Here is a 24410-nt window from a genome sequence, read left to right on the forward strand (position 1 = left end):
GGCTGCACATGAGACCGCTGCAGGAGTGCTTGGAGGACCAGTGAGATCAGAGGAAAGGATCTTGGGACGACAAGATTCGACTGTCGCTGCATGCTCTTCAGTCTCTGAAGTGGTGGTGTTCGGCGTAGAATCTCCTCAGAGGGGTTCCCTTTCACAAGGACATTCCCACGCAGACTGTCGTGACGGATGCTTCTCTCCTGGGATGGGGAGCGCATTCCGGGACTCTACAGATTCAAGGAACGTGGTCGCCGATGGAGGCCACGTATCACATCAATTTCCTGGAACTCAGGGCTGTTCACTTGGCACTGAAGGCCTTTCTTCCTTCCTTCCAGACCAACTCTTTGCTTGTTCAGACGGACAATACCACCACGATGTATTACCTCAACAAGCAAGGGGGCTCGAGATCACGCACTCTGTCACAGGAGGCGCAGACGATCTGGCACTGGCTCCTAGCCAGAGGACTGACGATAACGGCCACCCATCTGCCAGGTGTGCAGAATGTTCAGGCAGATGCACTGAGCAGACTGGTTCAGGAAAACCACGAATGGGTCATAAACGACGAAGTACTAGGAGAAGTCTTCGCAAGGTGGGGAACTCCAGACGTAGATTTGTTCGCCACCGCCGAAAACAGCAAGTGCAGAAACTTCGCCTCCAAGTACTTCCAGCAAGGGACGCTGGGGAATGCGTTGTGGATCAACTGGACGAACAGCTTTCTGTACGCCTTTCCTCCCATTCCCCTGATTCCGGCAGTGCTCATCAAGCTGGCCCGGTCCAGGGCTCGGATGATACTCATTGCCCCGGAGTGGCCCAGGCAGTGGTGGTTCACGGACCTACTTCACCGATCTCTCCTTCCTCACATTCGGTTGCCGTGCAGGCCGGACCTTCTCACGAAGTTCGGGGAACGGATGTTACACCCCAACCTCTCGTCTTTGAGTTTGGCGGCATGGCTCCTGAGATAGTGCAATATGGCCATCTGAATCTGCCCGATGATTGTATGGACATACTGAAGGAGTCTAAGAGACCTTCCACTCGAACTTCATATGCTTACAAGTGGAAGAGGTTTTGTATCTGGTGCCAGTCTAAGAACCATGACCCTACGACTTGTAAGGAAGATGTCATCCTTCCTTATCTTTTACATTTGGCGCAGTCTGGCCTTAATGTGCATTCCATTAAGGTTCATCTTGCTGCATTGACTGCCTACAGGAAATGCCCTTCACAGACTTCCTTTTTCCAGATACCTGTGATCAAAGATTTTCTGGAAGGATTGAAGAAAGTATTCCCTCTTGTCAGGCTTCCCTCGCCTTCATGGGAATTGAATGTGGTGCTATCCAGATTGATGAAGGAGCCTTTTGAGCCTATTCAGAAGGCTTCGTTGCAGCACCTGTCCTGGAAGGCGGCGTTCCTCGTGGCCATTACATCGGCCCTCGCAGGCTGAGTGAAATTCAGGCGTTGTGTTGTACTGAACCTTATACTGTGTTTCATACTGCTAAGGTTGTTATGCGTACTCACCCTAAATTTCTTCCCAAGGTTATTTCTGATTTTCATATCAACCAGACCATAACTTTGCCTACGTTTTTTCAGAACCCTTCATCCCCAGCGGAGAGGTCTCTCCATTCCCTGGATGTTAGGAGGGTGTTGAAATGTTATCTGGATTAAACCAAAGATATTCGTATGTCTGACCAGTTGTTCATCAATAATGGATCGGTCAGGACGGGTCTTGCGACCTCTAAGCAGTCCATCTCTAGGTGGATTGTGTCCTGCATACAATTGTGTTACCAAAAGGCTAATAAGACCTTAGGAGGTAAGCCTAAGGCTCATTCCACCAGGGGCAAAGCTGCCACGACGGCTCTGCTCCGTAACGTGCCGATTGCTGAAATCTGCAAGGCAGCCACTTGGAAGTCGGTTCATACCTTTGCTAAGCATTACTGCCTGGACACTGACGCCAGGGCAGACGCTCAGGTTGGGCAGGCTTCGCTGCGGAATTTGTTCGCACAGTAGTGGTGTTATGTATCTACTCTCCGCCGCCGCTTTGGTGTGGGGATGGGCTTGCCATTCTATTCACTAGATTATGACTATACACAGAGATCCCCTACTACAGAAGGAGTAGTTTCTGTCCTGTAACTCCAGTTCTGTAGTAGGGGTATCTCTGTTATAGTCATAAGCGCCCGCCCTCCTCCCCGGTGGAGATATTTCATCATGTAAAGAATGCGACAAGTCTGGCGTGCTTCGCCTTCAAAAAGAACTGAAAGTAGAGGGACCTGCTATGCATTCTGGGATACTGGGAGAAGTTCTGGAAAGTTCTCTTAAAGGCACAGTATCCTATTTAAGCCACAAAATGGCAGCCTATGGGGCTTGTCTGTCCCTACCTTCCTCTCTATCATTCCAGAGTCTTTTACTGGGGGAGACAAGTTTCTCTATGGTAGAAACTGGCAGACTGTTTTATGTGTGGTGTTTTTTGGTGGAATTTTCTAGTTGAAGTACTGGACAGTGTAGCCTGTGGACATAGGCTGCATTATTTGTCTTTAAATTCTCTCTTAAGTGTCTTTGCAGTTTCTGCATTATTTTGACAACTTAAGAGATTATTTTTGATTGCCGGGGTCCACGCACATGGGCGGGACTATTCACTAGATTATGACTATAACAGAGATACCCCTACTTCAGAACTGGAGTTACAGGACCGAAACTACTCCATTTTATAAATGATATAATAGATATTCTAATGCAGAAAACAATAAATCAATAGTTTTGCTCACCATAGATACAGACATACAAACTAACCATGCTACTTTATATTTTTTAGGTCTTCTTAAGGCTTTCTCTCCCCCATTGGTAAGTTCTGGAGCTCCAATCTGTGAATTTTAATTAGGGTGTTATATTGTATTTAGATTCTCACCTTTTAAAAGGTTTGTTAAAAAATTAAATATGCCTTGGAGCTGGTAATGTTACTGATTAAATCCCTCAGCAAAACTGCCACAATTTGGTTTCCCTATTATAATTCTTCTATCCAGGCATACTTTTATTATAATGTTCTTCCATTGTTACTCTTTTATCAGTTTCTAATTCCCATGTAAGATGACCTTAAATTTTAAAACACTGAAACGTTCTCTTTAGGCAATAATTCCCAAATTGTGTAAAACATCTTTACATATTAGCAAGATCATGTGCTTTTCATTGCAATCCACATTTGGAGCTCCAAAGCATATTATGAGGGAGAGGGTCCAAACATCACTGGATGTTCATTATACTTTACAAAACAAATTAATGTCCATTACATTTTAGAAATCTGTTGGTCAAAAGTTGAATCCAAGATTTCAGGCAAACTCCTCTCCGGATACCGTAAGAATATATACATGCTCATACATTTAATGTTTGGACGTACTATATAATATTTATTTCATATTCTTTGAAGTGAAACTAGAACACCCAGCTAAAAAAAGATGTATTTGTGGGTATGTAGCAAATTTCTCTGTCTGAAATTCTAACTCTGTAATGTAATTTGTAATGTTAGAAAAGGTGCAAATAAATATAATGTAGGAAACTGTACAGTGCACTGTGCTGTCCCTATCCTGTTTTCATGAGATCAGCGATTGAATCTTGCTTGCAACTGGACAAGCTGGACCCTGTACTTGACACTGTACACCACACCCCATATTTGAGGGGTTCCTATTGCAATAAAAGTGTTCCCTGGTTTGCGCTATATCAGATATCTGCAGTAAAATAACTCACTGTGTTGAGATGCCACCATTTTTCATGATGTATAATCACTCTATATTTTAAAATTTTCTGATGCAGTTTTTTTGTTTGCAGTTAAAATTTATAATAGGCAGTTTTAAAGTTTAAAGCACTGATCCAAACCTTTTCATTAGTACAACACAGTTGTAATTTCACACACGATGAGGGTGTTAACTGAAACAGTATTGTTCCTGTATGAAGAGGACGTTCTTGCTATGTCATGTGAAATAGGGAATCTAATTTTAAGATTTTGACTGGGCTTTTTGAAAACTTGATAAACTGCTAAAAGAATTTTGTTGCTTTGTGCGAAGCTGAGAAAATGTCATCCATGTGAATTTGAATGTATGGCATGATTCCCAAATTGACCTGGTCTAATTTCCTAATGATTTGCCCGTTTTCCTTTTTTTATTGAATTTTATTAATGTCCAACCATACAACATGTATTTACCAAACCTCTCCCCACCTGTTGATGTCACCGGCACACCAAATACCCATCTCCTCTCTTGTCCACCCATTCTCGATCTTCTCAATTTTTTTTTATGGCACCGTCTTCCTTTATGAATCTTCTTTCCCTGTCTGCGACTCATATCTATTTCCCTTTTCAAGTCTCTTATGATTGTAGTCGCTGAGGAGCCCCATTTACACTCTGTTTCTCTTCTGCAAGGAGGAACCCTAGGATGAATAATATGCGGTGATAAGTTGCATTTGATTCACACCAAATCCCTAATAGGATTAGTGGGGCTCCCATGGTTACCTGAATGTCAGTAGCAGCCTCCAACCTGCGGGTCACCCCCTCTGAGAACCCGCGCAAGACCAGGCAACACCAAAGTGTGTGCAGGAAGGTTCCCCAGTGTTCACAGCCTCTCAGACAGTAATCATCTGACACTTCCTCATTTTATGTTGCAGAGCTCTAATATAGTAGATAATATGTAGAATTTTTAGTTGTATTAATCTGTAATGGGCCTTACTCAGTACATGTCTTGGGAATTGTAACGCATCTCCCCAGTCCTCGTCCTCGAGGTTTCCAATGTCTATCTGCCATCTCGCCTTTAATGGTTTTAATTCTCTTTGGGTGTTCCTCATTAAGGCTTGATAGGTGAGTGAAATCAGTTTTGTAAGATAGGTAATCTATTCTCCAGGGGCAATGTTTCCAAAATGTCCTCCTCTGATGTGATCTCTGCCTGCAGTGCATGGTGCAATTGCACATATTTGAATATCTGGGAAGCCAGCCTCTCATATTCCTCTTGAAGGTGGGTGAAGGGCACCATCCCATGAGCGTCCCATACATCCGGCAGTCCAATCATATCCCATTGTCGGAAACCCCTAAGGCCCGCCACCTCCTTCAGTCATGTGCCATCCATAATGGAATCCCCGGAGTAGCCTTACCGTCACCTTCGTCCTCTTTTAGCACACCCACTAGAAAACATGTAGGTAACCTTTCCCTCCCACCATCTGCCTGTCCATTCTGAATGCTAGGCTCTCTATTATTGGCGCATATGCCCAACAATTGACTACGCTCAACTGTGCCGCCTCGTAATACCGTTGCATGTTGGGCAATGCTAACCCTTTCTGAGAATTTGAGACTTGCAGAGTAGTGAGCGCTATTCTCGAGATGTTTCCCTGCCACAGTAATTTCATAATTATCACATTGACTTCCCTGAAAAATTGTTAGGGTATCCTTTGGTGACTTTTTTATAGTATTTAAATGAAGCGTGGGATGGCCACCATTTTGAACAATGCTGCCTTCCCCCATTAAGGAGAGGGGTAAACCTCCCCAGTGTTTTATGTTTGTTTCCTGATTTCCTAGTAGTAGGGCAAGATTGTCCTCATAATGCGAGATTTCACTTTGAGAAATCCATTTCCCCAGGTATTTAAAACGTGTGCCTTCAATACACAATGACTTTGTGAGGTTAGCCCCTGCCATCCATTTACCCATAGGGAAGATTATGGATTTCCCCCAATTGATTTGGAGCCCGAAATATTTCCTGCAAAGTGCAAATATTCAACCTACTCTTTTCATGGTATTGTCTGGGTTGGCCAGATATAGTAGCACATCATCTGCGAATAACGATTTATGATCCTGCCATGGGGAGGTTTGGGGGGTGGGGTCCCATCTACAGCCATCAATTTGTGCATCCATTCAGCTAATGGCCCTAGTGCTGGCACGAATAGTAACAGTGAGAGGGGGCAGCCTTGTTGTGTGCCTCTCCCAACTGGGAATGTCTCCAAGAGTATCCTGCTCCACTTCAATCACGCTTGAGGTTTCGTATACAACAAACCATCCCAGGCAAGGAATTTTGGTCCAAAACCCATTTTCTCTAAGACCGCAAACATATAGGACCATTCCACAGGGTCGAACGGTTGGTGGGCATCAAGGGAGTACCCAAGTCCGAGTGACAAATAAGATGCAGTCAATCCAAAATGCAGCCGCACGAATGCTGGCTGGGATCCCCAAGTTCGCACCAGTTACAAACATCATTAGGGATCTCCATTGGCTCCCGATACGCAGCCGTATCAAATTCAAATCGCTGTGTATTGTTTACAAGTCACTCAATAATCAAGGTCCCCACTTTCTCAAACAGAATCTTCTCCATCATGTCCCAACCCGATCTCTTTGTTCCTCTATTCAGAACTTCTTGGCTGTGCCTTGCACTAGAACAGTCACCTGGGGCGACAGGCGTTTCCTGGTTGCCGCCCCTAGACTCTGGAACACCCTTCCTGCACATATCCGAGCAAGTCCCTCCTGGTTCACATTCTGCAAACAGCTAAAGACGTGGTTATTTGACCAATAGCCTTGTATATCTTCTTTACCCCAGTTGCTGATCCATCCCTTAACTAGCGCCGAGACGCCCACGGGTATTCGCCGCGCTCTACAAATGTCAATAAATAAATAAATAAATAAATTAAATTCTCAGGCTGCTGCTATATTGTTCTGTAGTCTTCTGGGGTTAAACTTTGTCAATCTGTGGTGCATAGACCAATTTTGGTCTGTATGTACCAGATCTAAAGATTTGCCTGTTTTCAATTTAAAATTACTTAACTCAAAAGCACACCTTTTAGATCCAGTATTTATCTCCCCGGATTTGATTATGATTGGTGCCTTCTTGGGCTGCTGTGTCAATGTCAGAGCTGTGAACTGGGCCCCTATGGTGCTAAGGTTGTCTTTAAAGTTCGTGTTGTAACAAGTGAGATTTAAAAACACTCTCGTGAGTTTGGGTAGTGGTCATTTGCCACTGCAGCATTGACTGCATCTTGGTATCCAAAGAGTGAATGCATCCGTTATTACCCATGGATTGTCAAATGCCACTGTCTCATCCAGGTTGGACATGCAGAATTCATCTATTCTTTATAGAACATGATTTACCAGTTGCTCGAAAGTGGTAGGAACATTTCTCAGCCCGTAGGGCGTTATCTTAAGCTAGAATAGCTCCTTTAGTTTAGAGAATGTTGCCTTCTCCCTGGTATTGGGTGCTAAAGTAATCTGCCAGTAGCTACTGGTCTGATCAAAGTACTTTACAGTACTCATTCATCCCAGAAGATCATCAGCTTTGAAGATCCGATGTGCATCTGTTGTTGTGACTTCAGTGAGGGCTCTGTGGTCCACATAAACGTGCAATTTTATTGACCATTACTTGGGCATGAACACCACTGATTGGCCGAAGGACTATGAGATCTGTCAGTCACCAGTCAACATCTTGGCCATTTCATGCATTGCTTTTTTAACAGGCAGACTATCTCCTTTGTCAGTCCCTGGGACACAGTCTGTTGTCAAGCCTAGAGCCAGTAAAAATAGGTGGAAAAATTGATCATAGAACATACCTACTGTGTTTGTGTTCATTTAGGAACAAGCTGTACCCCTTCCACAGATTAGTCCCTTGCGTCACTATGCAGCTAGTCCGGAAGAGGCTCACTATCTTCCTCAGCATTCTAGCCGTGGTGTTCACTGTGTAATCTCTCAGGAGGTAAGGCTTCAGTTGGTTCACATAGAACGCACTTCTAGGTTCCCTTGTCGCATCTTTGTCCACTAGGTAGTTTACATCATGTCAGAAAAATGGGCTGCAGCACCAACTCCTCCTGATAGTCCTGGTACCCAGGTAACGTAGTTTTTTGGTCATACAAAAGGTTCTTTTTTTTTGCCTGACCCATGTATTGTCCCATCAGTCTTCTAAGTCCAATCACATGGTCAACCACATACTTTTGTAGTGACTGTAGTCATGTAAATGCGAGACCTGTTGCATTGTAAATGCTTGTTCGGGTTGCTCTTAGTCATGCAATTGCAATCAATAGATTTGTTTATAGAATCACCTGGAGGAATCTCTATCCCTGCTTCATTCCCTTTTTGATATTTTGGACTCTGAACGTGGCACCTTTTGGCTGTGGTAGGAGCCATTAGTTGTTTCCAATGTATCGGGCCCGTTTACCTGGGGACCTAGTTTCTAAATGCTGCTGCACTAGTCGACCAACTGCAGCTTCCCAAACCAGGTTAATTAACAAAGTAGCACCAAATAGCATAGAGCCGAAAAGAGCACTTACCTCTGCCTTTCGGACGGGCCGGATTTCCTTCCCTTTCTTAGTTTTTTTTGTTGAAGAAAAATTAGGGTTTTTTACAGCACACCACTTGTCATATTTTCGTCATCAGCATTTAAATCGCATCTGTGGGTATAAATAGTCCCATTCATTCAGAAACAATTTCAACAATCATAGTCCAGAATTGAGAATCCAGAACCGCCAATTCTCTTGCTGATCAGTAGCCTTTATTTCAAAATTAATATTTCAGTTAAAATGTTTCCAGCACATGACTTGCCGACACGTGTTTCTTCTTTTTCAAAGACTTTTTCAAGGCATGACCGTAAGTATCAAATACAGCAGGACCGCATATAGACCAAGCCCGGTCATAGAAACAGTTAAATTTTCATAGGCTATGTTTTCCTTGGTCAGGGTTCTCACACCTAAAGTTCTGAGCTTTGAGTGCCTAGGGGGCTTTGTGCAAGCTCTGCCGCATGGCAGCCCTCTTACTGGCTCGCAGAGGAGAGCTGATACAGTAGCGGCACATTACCTCACTGTTGCATTCACACTCTGCACTTGTGTTAGGTGGTTGTGAATGCAACTTGACAGTTTTTACTGCTATTGTAGTCACTGCACCGTTCTTATAGGGGTAGGTGACTCCTGGGGCACTGTTTACCAAGTTCCCAAAATCAAATTATCAGACCACCCTCGTCTCCTGTAGATTCGTGGCAAATGGAGGCGAGTTGGGCAGGCGATTGGCGCCGAGAAGTTCTATCGAGTGTGGGACTTGGGCTGTGAAATTCTTCAGAGTCGCAGTTCCTCCTACTCTCCAATTCTCAAAGTGAGGGGCAGGGAGGCAGGCACGAGCAAGGCAGCACCACACGTTTTAGACAGACCAGGTCTCCGCATCACATCGCGTCTCAGTCGGCCAGTCAGGAAAGACGGAGGTCGCAGTGAAATGGTGTTAACTGTGGAATGTAAGATTGAATTCGGACTTGTATGGCTGGTATATCAATTCAATCACTAGATTCTTGCTAGCACCTGGTTCAGGAGTCACCAGCTCACTATGTAGCAAGACACCCTCCTAGCCAATGTAATGTCTTCCTACTACTCTTTTGCTGACCTGTTCCTGGGCTTCCCTTCAGAGTCCCAGAAATCTAGGCCACTTAACTTGTGGCTTGCAGATAGATCGTCCATCAGCTAATAACCTCTATTGCTCTGACAGTGACCCATATGCCAACACTTGGCCCTCTTTGAGTATCTTCTCCTCTCCACCTAGAGTAAGGATATTGGATGCTATTGCTTCCCAGGGTCTGTCCTAATCTGCCTACCACCTTGCTTTGGTCTCTGCAAAGTACGAATGATTCCAGTCTCCTGAGATTGACAGACCCCGTCTGTGCTCTGGTCCACACAGCTGACAATGTTCAAGCTATATAGGCTTTTTGCCCTGGTACTAAATCCGGTACACAGAAAGAGAGAATTCTCCCAGTTAATTTTAGGTCCAGAGGGGGGAGACAAAGACAAGCAAAAAATACGAAATACCTCTATAGGGACCTATATTACTTTAACATTGAATAAATCCAAGCTATTTTTATAACAGGATGCCAAAGAGGAAAGTGGAAACTTCAAAGTATTATCAAAACATATACATTTTATTTTTCTTTTTTCCTTTTTTCAGATAAATATATTTTGAGACATTTGTGCAGCTGTACATATCATTTCATCATATATCATGCTCAACAAATTCATGACTGTTACACAAGTATTTTCAAAAAAATCTATAAAGTGCAAATGCAAAACAGTAAAGCATAAGAACAAATGTGCCCTCTAATAACATGTAATCCTAACATTCATACATACATGTTAAAGTAATATAGGTCCCTATAGAGGTATTTCGTATTTTTTGCTTGACTAAATCCGGTACACTCAAATCATTGTCCAAGAGACATCCAAATATTTGCTCCACTTACTCACCACCCAAGGCTGATAATTCATTTGCACCTCAGCTCAAGCATTGTGATACTCCAGTTTTTCTACACTGGTTATGAAGTCTGTGCTATTGGCATCAGCAAGAACCTTCTCAGGTTTAAGATACCTCCTCTCAACCATAGTTCTATGAACTGCTTTATTTCTCAGGACAGGATCTCTTCCTCCAATTGATGCTAGCTCCTAAAGAAAATCCCATTGTGTTTGGTTGTATTTTTTTCATGGCCTCTGGGTTCCTTTCCCAAATGTCCATAGCCACTAGATTAATCAACAGGGCCCTCTCAGGTCTTTTCAACCACAGTTAATACACTTGTTCTGATGGGTGCAGCTGGTACTGTGTTTTTCCCCAGACAGTCTTTTGTAATGACCTTCTCTGGGACACCTAATTCAGGCAATCACCCTCAGCTTGGAAGAACTTTCCTGTCGTCCATTCTCCTTGTGCTGTTCTTGATTTGAAACCCAAATCCTTTTTTGTTTCTGTCCTCTTTGTGGGAATTGCTTTGGCCCTTACCATCTGGTTTGAAACCAGTCTCTTGAGAGTTACTCTCTCTCTTTGGCTTTGAGCAATGATGTCTCACCCCGGCCCTTTGGTAACATTGTTAGCTAACCACTTATCAATCAAAACTACAAGGTTTTCTGCATACTTCTCAGCTACATCTGACAAATATTAACTAAGTTCAGTAGATGACTCTTCCTTAAATCTGTCATCTTCGTCTTAAGATAATTAAATCCTTGGTTTTCATCCCTGTGACTCACTCACTCAAGTCACAAAATACTCCCTGAATGTACGGTATGTTTTAAATGGTAACCTGTTTGCTCATCCACAGGCTTTCTTCCAATGACTGCTGTATCTTTCATGAGCAAGCGACTCTTGAGATTGGCTGCCATAGACACATCATTCAAAGTCTGTGCTTTGGAAGCAATCTCAAATTCCACAAACCATTCCAAAATATGTTGGCCCTCCACATAAATGTGCACAATCACTGTTGAAACCTTGGCAGGAATTCCCGAAGAGTTCAATTTTTCCAGATATAGATTCTCTTTCTCCAAAGCTATCCTGTCCTTTTCCTGCTTTTCCCTTTCCCGTTGCCTTTTTCTCTCATTGACTCATTCTTTATAACTTTCCCTCCATCTTTCTTCCTATTCCTGGCGAGCTAATCTCAGCTTCTCATTCTCAAACTCCCTGGTCTTTGCGCCTTCCTCTGCTATAGCTTTCTAAAGAGCCAACCTCACATTTGGAGTCTCAGCTAGACTTAACCCTTTCAAGGGAATAGCTCCTGGAGTTGGTGACAATGGTACCTAAGAAATCGTTGGCTGGGATCATCTCAGGGAAACATTGGAAAACAAATGTGGGGATGCACGCGGGATGTTTCTTGGAAACAAACAGCAAAGGGCGCAACAGCATTCCCTCAGAGATCCTGTCATGGTTGGTGCACCCCTCCATGGACTGCACAGGTCCAGGATCGTACTCATGTCAAACTACAGGCCTAGGCCTTCGTGCACACAATTAATGTGAATCTGAAACCAAAAGGGTAACTGATACTCTCTTTTGGGCACTCTGGGCAAGAGAACTCAACGGTACACCATGGAGGGGGAATTCCAGTCTCAAGAGTATCTGCTCTATTCGCATCATCAGTGCAACCTACTTAATGCTGCTTTCTTCCTGGACAAATGGATGCTGAAAACGTAATGTTAATTTTTACCAAAGGTGGATGATGGTGCCTTTTCGCCTGAGACAGTCCATCTCTCTCCTTCCCTATATTAATTCACCTAACCCCTCTATGGAGAAGGAGAGGCTTCCCCAGGTGAAGCTAAAGAGGGCTCTTAACTTTCACATCTAGTGCTGACCAGCTTTTAATGCTTTCTGCTGGTGCTGATAAGGAAAGCCGGTCCTGGAGCAAATCTTGTGCAGTTGCATAAAAACTTGCTATGACCTGGCCAAAAAGGATCCTTTAGAGGGCTTTTGGGCTTATTCCACCAGGGCCAATGCTGCCACATCAGTTTTCCTAGTCTGTTACATTTTTGGACATCTGCCTGGCTGCTATATGGACATCCACTCAGGTCTTCACCAGGCACCACCGTCACAGTAATCAAGTCCGAAAGGTGGGCCATTTTGCCTGCTTGGTTCGGCAGAACTTCATGTTGTAAGTCACTCCTCAGAACCTGCATTTTTTGGGACTTATTTGTTTGTTGTCTATTCAAAGTTAATGTCCCTACAGTTCGAAGTACTTATCAGAAGGACAAGTTATTTACTTTTGGTAACCTTTCTGGTGGATACTTAATCTAACTGAAGATTCCTCTTTGCCCTCCCTTCTCCTTGGTCTGTGGGGTGGAATTTCGAGATTCTAAACCTCACAAGTTAGATTGTGTACACTTTCACATAGACATTGTCTCGTCTGAACTGCACCTGAGGGCATGGAAGATTTCATTGGAAAACCAACGTCAGTGTGAAGTGGTGTCACCTTTATCCAGCTCTGTGCCATAACTTCAAGAGGTTGTGAGGTAGTCCAGAGTCTGATGGAGCAATTGCTATGAAAGGTTCTAGATTCAGTCTGGTGCCCGTGGGAATCCAAAACGTGAGGAAACAGTGGTTAGATAAAGCATCCACCAGAATCCGTGTACATACAAGGTATGTAACACCTTAGTGATGCTTAAATAAGACTAAATGATCTCAAGAGGATGCTGCGATAAGAATGTCTGGTTTTCCTCAAATCTGGCCAATTAAAAGCGGGGATATGTATATGTATATATAGATAGATAGATCTCTCATTCCACGAACTTGCATCATCCATAGTCTGTCAGGATTCCATCTTCAGACTTAGCTTGCTAACAATATACATTTCCTTCTTGTTTAGTGGATTCCCATATCTATCAAAATGATTGTATTAAGTCATCTGATTGCATTGCAACAGAGGCTTGGAGCTCTTTTTTTTCATCATCCACTGAACTGAGAATTTTTTTTTCTTAAGTAGAGTAGATTCATAAGATTTGTTACCACGTGGATTCCAAAGTAATTTCAGATTCAGGCGACAGTAAATATCTGCTGTCCTCGCTTTGAGCTTCGATGCCTAACAAGTTGAATTTGGTGTGTCTCCAGAATAAAGTTATGCAACGTTTTTATTCAACTTTAGTATACAGCCTTGACTAAATTACTCAGTTATACAGTGATCAATTTTTACATTTACTTGAATGAAACAGAGCTGATCTTTATGCTCTTATAGCAAACCAAAACAGAGACTCAGAGCCACACATTTAAACTTAAATCTGCCCAGCTCTTTCTGATCTGTTAGTGGAGTGGACAACTAGAAATGTTCACACCAACACAGAGGCGCTCATCATAGACTTGATTAGGGAACCGGTACCTGATTGCTGCAGTTGGCTACTTCCTGCTCCTTCCAAAAATGTGTTTGCAACCTGTGACATTGATAGCAAACAAATGTAAACTGCAGTCTTCCAGGTAAACACCCTCAGACAACATTCTGCATTTCCCAATGCTTAGACTATTACAATTCTATCTTCTATGTGCTATTGAGATGCTAATTTACCCAGCTGCGTTAAATTCAGAATTCGTCAGCCATAATTATCCAGGCCCAACTATATTCCCCATATCTAATGAGCATCGCACAGGTTACCTATTTGTAGGCGAGTGCTACTTATCACAGTCACCGTCAAAACATGTTCATCAGAACTCCCCCCTACTTTTTGGTGCCCAAAGTTACATGATGTGTTCCTGGATAAACCCTTCTTTGAGCACAATAGACAGTGCTGGGTTTGCCTAAGTCCAGGAGAGGCTTGGTGGCAACTTCCTTGTCTAAAACTCCTTCCAATCTCCACACCAATCTGTCTTTTAAATTCATGAAGTTCCTTAAAATCTGGTTATTTGTTCACTCTGATTTCTTCCATTCTATGTTTTGTGCTGAAGTAAATGTAATCTACTGTGTTATTGCTTGGTGCCATGAGGCTGTGGTGAACATGCTTTTCTTATAGATTAAAAAAAAACATATTAACACTAATGCATGTAGCTGATTTTTTTTTTTACCGCCTGTGCATTCAATGACTAATCTTTATTCATAACTGAAACTGATCCATGCAAAGTGTATGTGGTAATACATTTTAATCTATATATTAGTGACGTCTTTGATTTTGTTTAGGTGTTATGAAGTTTGAAACTCTGGACTAGTTATTATACCTAATCATACAGTTTTAGTCCGAAAAAGCAAATTCTCTATGTATTATTTTCGATTTAGAAATTACTTGTCTTGTTGGAAACAAATAGTGCTTCTGTTTTTTGATACGTTATTCATCATTGATGAAAATCTAAATGATCTGCATTTCCTCACATGAGTAAAATGCCAATCTTTACAGAGAGACTTACATCACCTCTTTGATTTTATTACCTTTTCAGTACAGTACGATTATACTTGAGAGAGACTTTAAAATATGTCTGGAAAGTGCCAGTGATAATGTATGAGAAACCTCTCCAACTGGAATTTAGGTATTTGAAAGTCTAATCAAAATGTGAGCCCTTTTCTAAATTGCTATCTTTTTGAATGCATGCTGAATAATGCTCTTCACCATTCTTCTATATTGTTTTATTTTAATATTTTACGTATGACTTTTGCTTTGTGGATGCCAGGTAACATAGATGACATGCTTCGTATATATGAGGAAGTCAGCAAGAAACATCCTAGAGCTGTCTCCCCCAGAAGGTTACCATTAAACTGTGTTTCAGGTAAATTACAATCAAAGTTAGCCACTACTGTGCCATTTTCAACTTTTGCAAATAACTCTGCTTAAAGCATGCCTGTTATGTACACTTCCTAGTATATGAGACACAGAAATAAACTACTTGACAGTGCTTCATACTGGAAGAGTATAATTTTGAAAGCAGCAGATAAAGCAGCATTTTCAGAATCACTTTAAACACCAACACTGGTATTTGATGTATTGAGTGCAAACTAATAACATGCATTTCTTCTTTTACATATTTGTCTCAGAATATGGTGTCTTTATAGAAACTTGTATTCATCTGAACCATAAGTGAATATGGACCATTCTAGCAGCATACGTTACATATGAACATTTAAATTTTTTTGGGTTAGAACATTATGTTCGAGGCATGTGATCCATAGATCACATGCTTTGCATACTCCTGCCTTCTAGTGGTGGGTCCAGATGTTTGCAAGTTGTTTGCCTTTGAGTAAGTGAGTAAGTCTTTTCCAGTCACGAGGTAGGTGACTCCTCCTTTCGGTGATAGTGTTCATGGGCATCAACTCCATAGCTGGATTGTATTTTTCGGCTATCGGGTTCGGATGTGTATTGCTGCGCTCCGGTTCATAAAAGTTCCTTGGGTTTCTCTCTCCACTCTACCCGCGTCAGTATTATTTGGAACACATATCCTACTTCTCCACTATCGTATTAGTAGAGGAAAACCTCGATTTTGATTAGAAAACTTTAAGTAAGCTGTCCGGCCTAGCCGCATTTGTCCACCTCGCCGTCTATGGAACGGACTCCATTCAAATTCTGTCCTCTGTTCCATTCCAAGTATCTGCGCACTGACTCGCACGTAGTGTGCAACTTGCGCTTGTCTCCGCCGCACAAAGAACAGGACTGCGACACATGCAGATCGTTTCGATAGAAGAAAATGCTCTGCGATCGTTGGGTTCGGCGTCGCAAAATGCAGAGTCAAAACATCAAATACACTCTGGACCTCTTCGGTTAAGGATCCAAGCACGAATTCGACGCACAAGGGGCAGAGAAAGAACTTGCATCTATTCCGGAATCAGACTCCAAGATGGAAAAAGACTTGCTACAAGGTCAACTTCCCATGTGTACCGAACATCCCTTGCCCCAAAATCCACATCAGCCCAAACAAAAGACTTTATTCCCACACCCGCCTTCGGGCCACGGTCGGCACTGAGAAGATGTTTCTGGCGCCCCACCCTTCATCTCGGCACCGAAACACATCACAAAGCCTTCTGGCTTCGGCTCTAGTCAGCTAAAGTCTGGCACCGTGCCGAAACCTTCAGGCTCGAAACCGAAATCCGCTTTGGAACCTAAATCAATGAGACTGAAACCGGGCTTCTTAGGAACCGAAACCTTCTGCGTCAAAAAATCATTCTACCCCAGCACCGAAATCCTCTATGCCAAAACCAAAAAATGCACCTCTGAAACGGCAGGATTCGTTTTTCGACGTCCAAACACCCAAATCGAACCCAAAACAAAAGGAACTTTATAGAAATCCAGCTACAGAACTTATTCTTACTAAATTGCCGCAGAAACTCAAACCTGAGTCAAAGGACACCTTTTATCATATTCCTATGAGGAGGAAGGATGTAAGTACTAACACCTCTCCTCCTCCCCCTCCACCATGTTCCCCTGCACCATCTTCTCCACCTTTGGAGCATTTACTCATTACATAAACTAACTCTCTACCACTACCACCACCTGATAATAATGATGGAGATGGGGGAACAGTATTTTACTAATTGATCCCTTGAAAGGTTACAACACTCATTCACTCACAGATAGCGACCCAGATCTTTACCCTGCAAAGCCTTCCCTTCCTGACGACAATGTAGGATTTCAAGAATCACTTGCTAGAGCTGAAATTATCATGGAGTACAGTTAAACAAATAATCTCCAGAGGAAGATTTCTTATTTGAAACGCTTAGAAGCACACATGGGGTAGCCAGACTCTACATATTCTTAAAGGTATGATGAGACATGCCAATGATATTTTTAAAGATCCTGTGCGTGCTCGTATTCCCACCCCCAGAATAGACAAAAAATATAAGCCTGCTCCCTCTGATCCAGTTTTTATTAAAGGCACCACTAGACTCATTGGTTGTCTCTAATGCCCTTAAATGGGCCAATTCACAAACTAAAGGGGATGCTCCCCCTTCAGACAAATAGTCAAAACTATTAGACGCCTCTGGTAAAAGAGTAGCCGCCCAACCAGCAAATCATTGATGCATTGCCAACACCCAGGCCCTACCAGCCAGGTATGATAGGGCACTCTGGGACAAAATGGAGCAATTGCTTCAATATCTCCCAGATGAGCACAAAGTAAAAACTCGAATTTAGTGTAGGAAGGGAAGCTCATCTCCAATTTCTCTATTAGATGTCCTTTAGGTGCTACAGACACCGCAGCTAGAGAAATCCACACTACTGTGTTAAGGCGGCATGCGTGGTTGAGGATTTCTGATTTCAAAGTTCATCAGTCTATTTTAAATACTCCATTTGACAAGGAACATCTCTTCGGGCCCAAACTAAATAAGTTATTGGAAGAAAAAGATAAAGAAGTAGCCAAGTCGATGGGAGTTCTGCAGCCTCCTTATCGTGGCTCCTTTCGTCGCTCCTTCTACCGTGGATGGTCAAAAACAATGTCCTCCGATAATACTGCTGCCTCGTATAAAGGCATCAATCAATCTTCCTCTACAAGAGGCTTCTTTAGAGGAGGATACAGAGGTAGCAAAAGAAAAGGTCGGGGCAAAGGTTCCATACCACATAATTCCCCCTTCCCCCTCAATAAGCAGTCACTATATCATTTAACACCTGTCGGGGGACGTCTTCTACAATTCCTCCCCATTTGGCAATCTATAACCACAGACAGATGGGTGTTAGGAATTATCCAACGTGGTTATTGCCTGGGGCTTACCAACAATCCTCAAAACATTCCACCATGCTCTCACAAACTGTCACCAGAACATTTACACCTACTCCAACAATAGGTCCAGTCTCTCTTGTCCAAAGGAGCTATAAAGCCTGTACCGTTACTATTTCCAGGGACAGGCATGTACTCCCTTTATGTTCTAGATCCCCAAAAAGGACGGCTCCTTGAGACCTATTCTAGACCTCCGTGAACTAAACCTCTGCATACTATCAGAGCATTTCCACATGGTGACACTTCAACAAGTGCTCCCACTTCTACAGCAGGGCAATTTTATGTCTACTCTAGACTTAAAGAATGCACATTTCCACACTCCAATTCATCCTGCTCATTGCAAATACCTCAGATTCATGATAGCGGGTCATCATTACCAGTTCAAAGAACTACTGTTTGGAGTCGCCACTGCTCCCAGGGTATTTACCAAATGCTTGGCAGTAGTCGCAGTACATCTGAGAAGGCAGCACATCCACATCTTCTTATACCTGGACGACTGGCTTATCAAAGCCAGCACTTACCAAATGTGTATCCGACACACTCAAAACACCATTCACTTAATACACAAACTAGGGTTTACAGTAAATGCGTTGAAGTCTCATCTACAGCCTTCCAACACACAAACTTATCTGGGAACCATGATAGATGCTCAAAAAGCTCTAGCCTCTCCCAGTACAGCCGGGATTCACAATATTCAGTCCCTTCTCACTCCGTTGCAGCCCAACCAATCATTACCAGCAAGAGTATTCATGCAACTGCTAGGGATGATGGTGTCTTGCATCGTAATTGTTTCCCATACAAGATTTCACATGTGCCCTCTTCAAGAATGCTTAGCTAGTCAGTGGAACCAGTTGCAGGGTTAGTTGACCGATCTAGTGTTGGTAGATGGCCGCACCCATCGCTCTCTGCAGTGGTGGAACCCATAAAATGTATCCAGAGGGCGGTCTTTTCTCGACCCTGTTCCACAGACCGTGCTAACAGCAGACACATCGCTTACTGGTTGGTGCGCTCACCTACAAAGTCACACAATCCAGGGATTATAGAGTCTGAAGTACAAGAGTCTCCATATAAATCACCTGGAGCTACTAGCAGTGTTTCAAGCACTAAAATTCACCTAATAGGCAAAGCTGTCATAGTACGCACAGACAACATGACCGCTATGTACTATATACAGAAACTGGGTGGACACTCTCTCCAAATGTCACGCCTAGCACAAGCCATTTGGAATGGGCTATGCATCACAAAATGTATCTCCTGGCAGAACATCTTCCAGGAGTAAACAATCAGATTGCAGACCTTCTCAACAGACAAAGACCACAAATCCACGAGTGAGAACTTCATCCCAAATTCTTTTTCCCTACTTTCATGAATGGGGATTTCTTCACATAGACCTGTTAACCATAGCTCAAAACTCAAAATACCCAAGCTTCACCTCCAGGTTCCCATACCCGGTCTCCAAAGGCAATGCCCTATGGATGAACTGGTCAGGGATATTTGCCTACGCTTTTCCGCTTCTCCCACTCATTCGGTTTTTAGTTCGGAAGCTCAGACAAATATCCCTCAACCTTATTCTCACAGCGCCCACATGGGCATGTCAACCTTGGTTCACCACCCTGATGGAGCTCTGTAGTTCCATACCAAAAGCTGCATCTCAACTCCAGTCTCCTCACTCAGAGCAATAAATAAATCAGACATCCAAATACCAAAGAACTCAACCTAGCAATTTTGGCTCCTGAAGTCATTGAGTTTGGTTATTTACAATTACCACCAGACTGTATGAATATCCTAAAGGAAGCTAGAAAGCCTACTACTAGGCCATGTTATGCAGCAAAATGGAAACAATTTGTTATCTATTGTAACAATATCAATCCCCTTGATACTTCACTGCAAAATATCATCTGTTATCTCTTACAGCAGTCTGGATTAGCCTACACATCTATTTGATTGCATCAGGCAGCAGTAGCTGCTTACTTACAAAACAGACAACACTTATCTTTATTCAGGGTACCAGTGATTAAGCCCTTTATGGAAGGACTAAAGAGTAATACCACCAAGAGTCCCACCTGCATCAGTATGGAACTTAAACATAGTTCTTACAAGGCTAATAGGTCCACCTTTTTAACCAATGCACAGGTGTCAATTACAATTTCTCTCATGGAAGGTTGTTTTTCCTATTGCAATCCCTTCCCAAAGGAGAGTTGATGAACTCCAGGCACTAACTATACAAGAGCCTTTCTTTCAACCTCACAAAGACAAAGTGGTTCTTCGCACCAATACCAAATTTCTTCCTAAAGTGGTTTTTGCTTTTCAATCACCTGAGTTGCCCATGTTCTTTCCTCAACTTGATTCTGTAGTAGAACGAGCTCTACACACACTAGATATTAGAAGAGCTCTACTTTATTATGTGGATTTTTGTAAGCCAAAACCGCTTTTGTTGCTTTTTTGACACCACAAAAAGGCAATCCCATATTTATTACAAGATGGATCGTGAAATGTATCCAAACATGTTCTGTGAAAGCGAAAAGAACCTTGACAGCACCCCCTAGAGCGCATACCACCCGCACAATAGGGGCTACTATTGCCTTCTTGGGAAATATTCCCTTAGCTGACATCTGTAAGGCCGCACACATTCACCAAGCATTATTGTGTAGATGTGTTAGCAAGGCAACAAGCTAATGTAGGCCAGACAGTACTTAAAACACTTTTTCAAACGACTGCAATAGCTACAGGTTAGCCATCGCTTTGGGAGTATACTGCTTTATAGTCTATGCAAAGCATGTGATCTACAGCTCACATGCCTTGAACAGATAATTTTACTTACCCAGACTTCTTCGTAGAAAAACAACTTGCAAACATCTGGAGCCACCACTAGATTGCAGTAGTGTGCAAAGCATGTGAATCTACAGTTCTACATGCCAAGAACAGATGCTTACTTGGTAAGTAACATTATCCTTTCTAGAATGACCGATGAACCGATTGCTACTGATAATTATTGTAACAAATGCACACAGTTAAAACAAAATACACCTGACTCAAATGCAGTTTAAGGCATGAGTGTGACCGGTGTTCATGAGCAACGGTCTTATGTAGCCCCCATTTCCCAAAGTGTATTTTCTTCACACTTATTGCCTTTTACAGTTTTTTTACACAATTCTGAAAATTTAGAAATAATATGTTTACTTTTGGTGATGGGTTAAATTTGAGTATTTATATTTAAATTACTTACATTCTGAATATTGAAGAGTTTGTGTTTGCTGTTTGTTGATAAATTCAAGGTAGCTCAGCTATTTAACTTTTATTGTTGATATCGGTTGTGATCTGGAGTTAACAAGCTTTAACTTCGAACTGGTAATCTAAGGCTTCTATCCTTCCATGTTGATAATTTGAGGTCCATAAAAATGGATAATAGTAACATCTGTTCACTGAAACGTTTAGGCACAGCAAAAACCTGGCATGAGTCACTAGATATCAAATTTTTTCACACTTTTGATGACTCAGAAATTGAAGGCCCCATGGACTGCTAGGTTTACAAGTATCTTTCTTCAGCTGCTTTTTTCAAGCGGTTTGCCTGTGTTTTAAGTAGAACATGAAACACGTCAGCTCCTACATGCCAAACATGGAAATATGGAATTGGTCCATGGAATCTCAGGAGGAATACATTTAGTTGAAGAATTGTAAAATCCTTTGGTATGTGGTAGATTAGAAATCCGAACAATTCCAGTTAAGTGGAGGGTCAGATGTTGCTGAGGCGGTATTTGGAAATTAATTCTACTACCATAATAAAAAATTATGCTTTCCATGTTTCTAAAAATCCACCTTTCGGTTGCTTCTTTATCTTTTATTTCTAGTCTTTTGTATCCACAACGGCAATAATTTAGTCTTTATGATGGACCCTTCTGACCTCAGATTCCTCAACTTAGAATACTCCTCAGGTTGGCTCAGAGAATCCTTTCTCTAGCAATGCTCCCACAAGCCACTAGGTAGTGCCGTCTGGCCCCACCCTAAGTCTAGAGCGCCCTGGAAGTGACAGAGTGGAGCCACATATAAGCACCAGGGTCCGCTATTTCCTTTTGTGCACCTTCTAATGGGGATCCAGAGCTCCACTCCCAACATCCAGTGTGATAGGTAATGATGTCCCCCTCTATTGCAGGTTTCAAACCATTATGCAACTGTAGAAAATAAATGTCCGTCACGGACCCACTCGAGGTGTGCCTCTGATGTTTAGGATTAACTTTTTTTTCAATTTTTTTTTTATTGATTTATAGCCGTTTAAACATAGTTTACTACTTTGGACCAGGGTTACATTTCGTAAACAATTATATATAAGAGGTAATCCCTCAAGGACATAATACCCTCCTATCAAGAAATAAATGCACATACTCAACCATTTTTATAAATACATACAGTGTTGTACTGGGACATAGCTAGGTCAGTCTGATAAAAAAAAACATAACATAACTTTAACTTACCCATTCCCCCACCCCTATAGTCACATAAGGAAAACCTTGATCCTGATACTTGTAATACAGGCCAGATGATGTGTGTGTGCAGACATTTCTACACTGCACTCAGGGTATGAGAGGCCTGTAGACCTGCTACCTCGTCGGGACCGTTGCTTTCAATATTTTGTTCTCCTGTCACTTATGAGGTAAGGCCCTCCCCGTATGGATCTCCGTGATCATAGCATACCAGGCCATTGCATCTTCTTCTAGTTCATCATCCCTTCGGACCCGTCTCATCCGAATTAGCTCTGCCGTCGCCCATTCCTGCAAATCCCCAGTCCACTTCTCCACCGTGGGGGGGGCATCGGACTTAACCAACTAATCTCGATCCTTCTCTTAGCCAAAACCAACCCCAACTTGAGGAATCTATGTGTAAGCTTTTTCCCTTTAGGTCTGGGGAGTAGTCTCAAAAACACCTCTTCAATAGATTAAGGTGGCGTCCACCTCGTCACTAGACGTAAATTCTCCAGTATTGATCCCCAGAAGAGACACCGCTCTGGACACTCCCATATCATATGTAGGAACTGGGCGTCACCGTGCCCACACCTGGGACATCGAGCAGGGCGATCCGGATATATTTTATGGAGCACACTTGGTGTCAGGTAAGTTTGGTGTACTATATTAAATTGTGTAGGTTTAAATCTGGTATTTGAACTTATGCTTTTAACCCCTTCATGTACCTTTTGCTATTCTGAGTCAGTTAGGGTCTCTCCCAGCACTGCACCTCACTTAGCTTGAACAGGGAGCAGGTGCATATTCAAGTCCCCCTCCCCCCCCCCCCCCCCCCCCCCCTCAGTGCCTTATAAATGTGTGATACCAGTCTACGAACCCCCGCCAGGGTCATGAGAGCCTGAAGCGTGGTGGTAGTAAGTGGCTCCTCCTGGAAAGTCAGCCACACCTCTCGTGCCACCGCTGAAATCTTGGCGGATTGAAGATATTGCCCCCTGTCTAACTCAAAAGTTGATTCCGCCTCCTACCTGGCGATGAACTTTTGTCCCAAATATAAATCCCCCATCGTGCAACATCCCCCTCCGTCCGTCTGAGAATGGTTTGACTTATTTGTTTAAACTGCACCACCACCCCCAGCGGGACCTCTGGGGCATAGGGTGCTCTTTTCACCGCAGTTTTAATTGCAAGTTCGCAAATTACAGCCACATGTCTGATAATATATGGGAGGTCCTCTTGTACTTTGGATCCCATCATAAGGAGGTCTGGGAGAGGGGTCCCCCCGTGAGTACCCTCCAACAACCGCCTCTCCCAGTTGTCATTCTCATGTAGCCACTGGGCGGCGTGTTGCAGCGTTGTCGCCATGTGATAAAATCCCAATATAGGAACCTCCAATCCTCCCCATTCCTGTGTCCTTTGTAGTGTATCAAGTTTCACCCTTTTCCTTTTGGACCCCCATAAAAGATCCACCAAAAGGCGATCCAGTTTACGGAAGTACGTCCATGGAATACGGTAGAGGGAATTCTACATAGTGTATAAGCAATGTGGGACAATCACGATTTTTATTAAGGCTACTAGTCCCATCAGGGACAGGGGTAATTCGTTCCAGAATTCGATCGATTTACGGATACCTCCGAAACAATTACCCATATTGCGTTCCAGGTAGGCCTCCTGAGTATCTGATACCTTATTGGGAAGGCGGGTCCGAGCCATTGGCTTATTATATAACATTTTTAACCATCTCAAATATCTATCTCCCAGTTCCATCCGTCCCAGCACCATCGACATATAATACCATTCAACAGAATCAAAGGCCTGTCGGATATCCAGGAGACACAGAGCCCTGTCCTCCTCCCACAGGTGCGGCGCATACCAGACATGTGCAAGTCTGTGCAAATTATTCATTGTATTCCAACCGTGAACAAACCCAGCCTGATCTGGGTGGACCTTTCGGGTCATGTATGACATTGGCAAGAGCCGCGCCGCTAACACACCTCTCAGAATTTTCTCATCAATGTTCAGCAGAGAGATGGGCCTGTAGGAGCCTGTGGAAAGGGGATCCCTATCCGGTT

General features: G+C 43.0%; 1 protein-coding gene across 1 annotated transcript in view; it reads left to right on the top strand.

Annotated features, from left to right (window-relative positions):
• NAA16 (N-alpha-acetyltransferase 16, NatA auxiliary subunit) overlaps positions 1-24410 on the top strand; it is a 772708-nt gene that overhangs the window by 291829 nt on the left and 456469 nt on the right. The window contains exon 8 of the mRNA XM_086934938.1: positions 14861-14956. Within this exon, the coding sequence (XP_086791064.1) occupies positions 14861-14956 (96 nt within the window). The remainder of the gene's footprint in view (positions 1-14860; positions 14957-24410) is intronic.

Source organism: Lissotriton vulgaris, chromosome 8 (assembly GCF_964263255.1).
Source record: "Lissotriton vulgaris chromosome 8, aLisVul1.2, whole genome shotgun sequence".
Lineage (NCBI taxonomy): Eukaryota > Metazoa > Chordata > Amphibia > Caudata > Salamandridae > Lissotriton > Lissotriton vulgaris.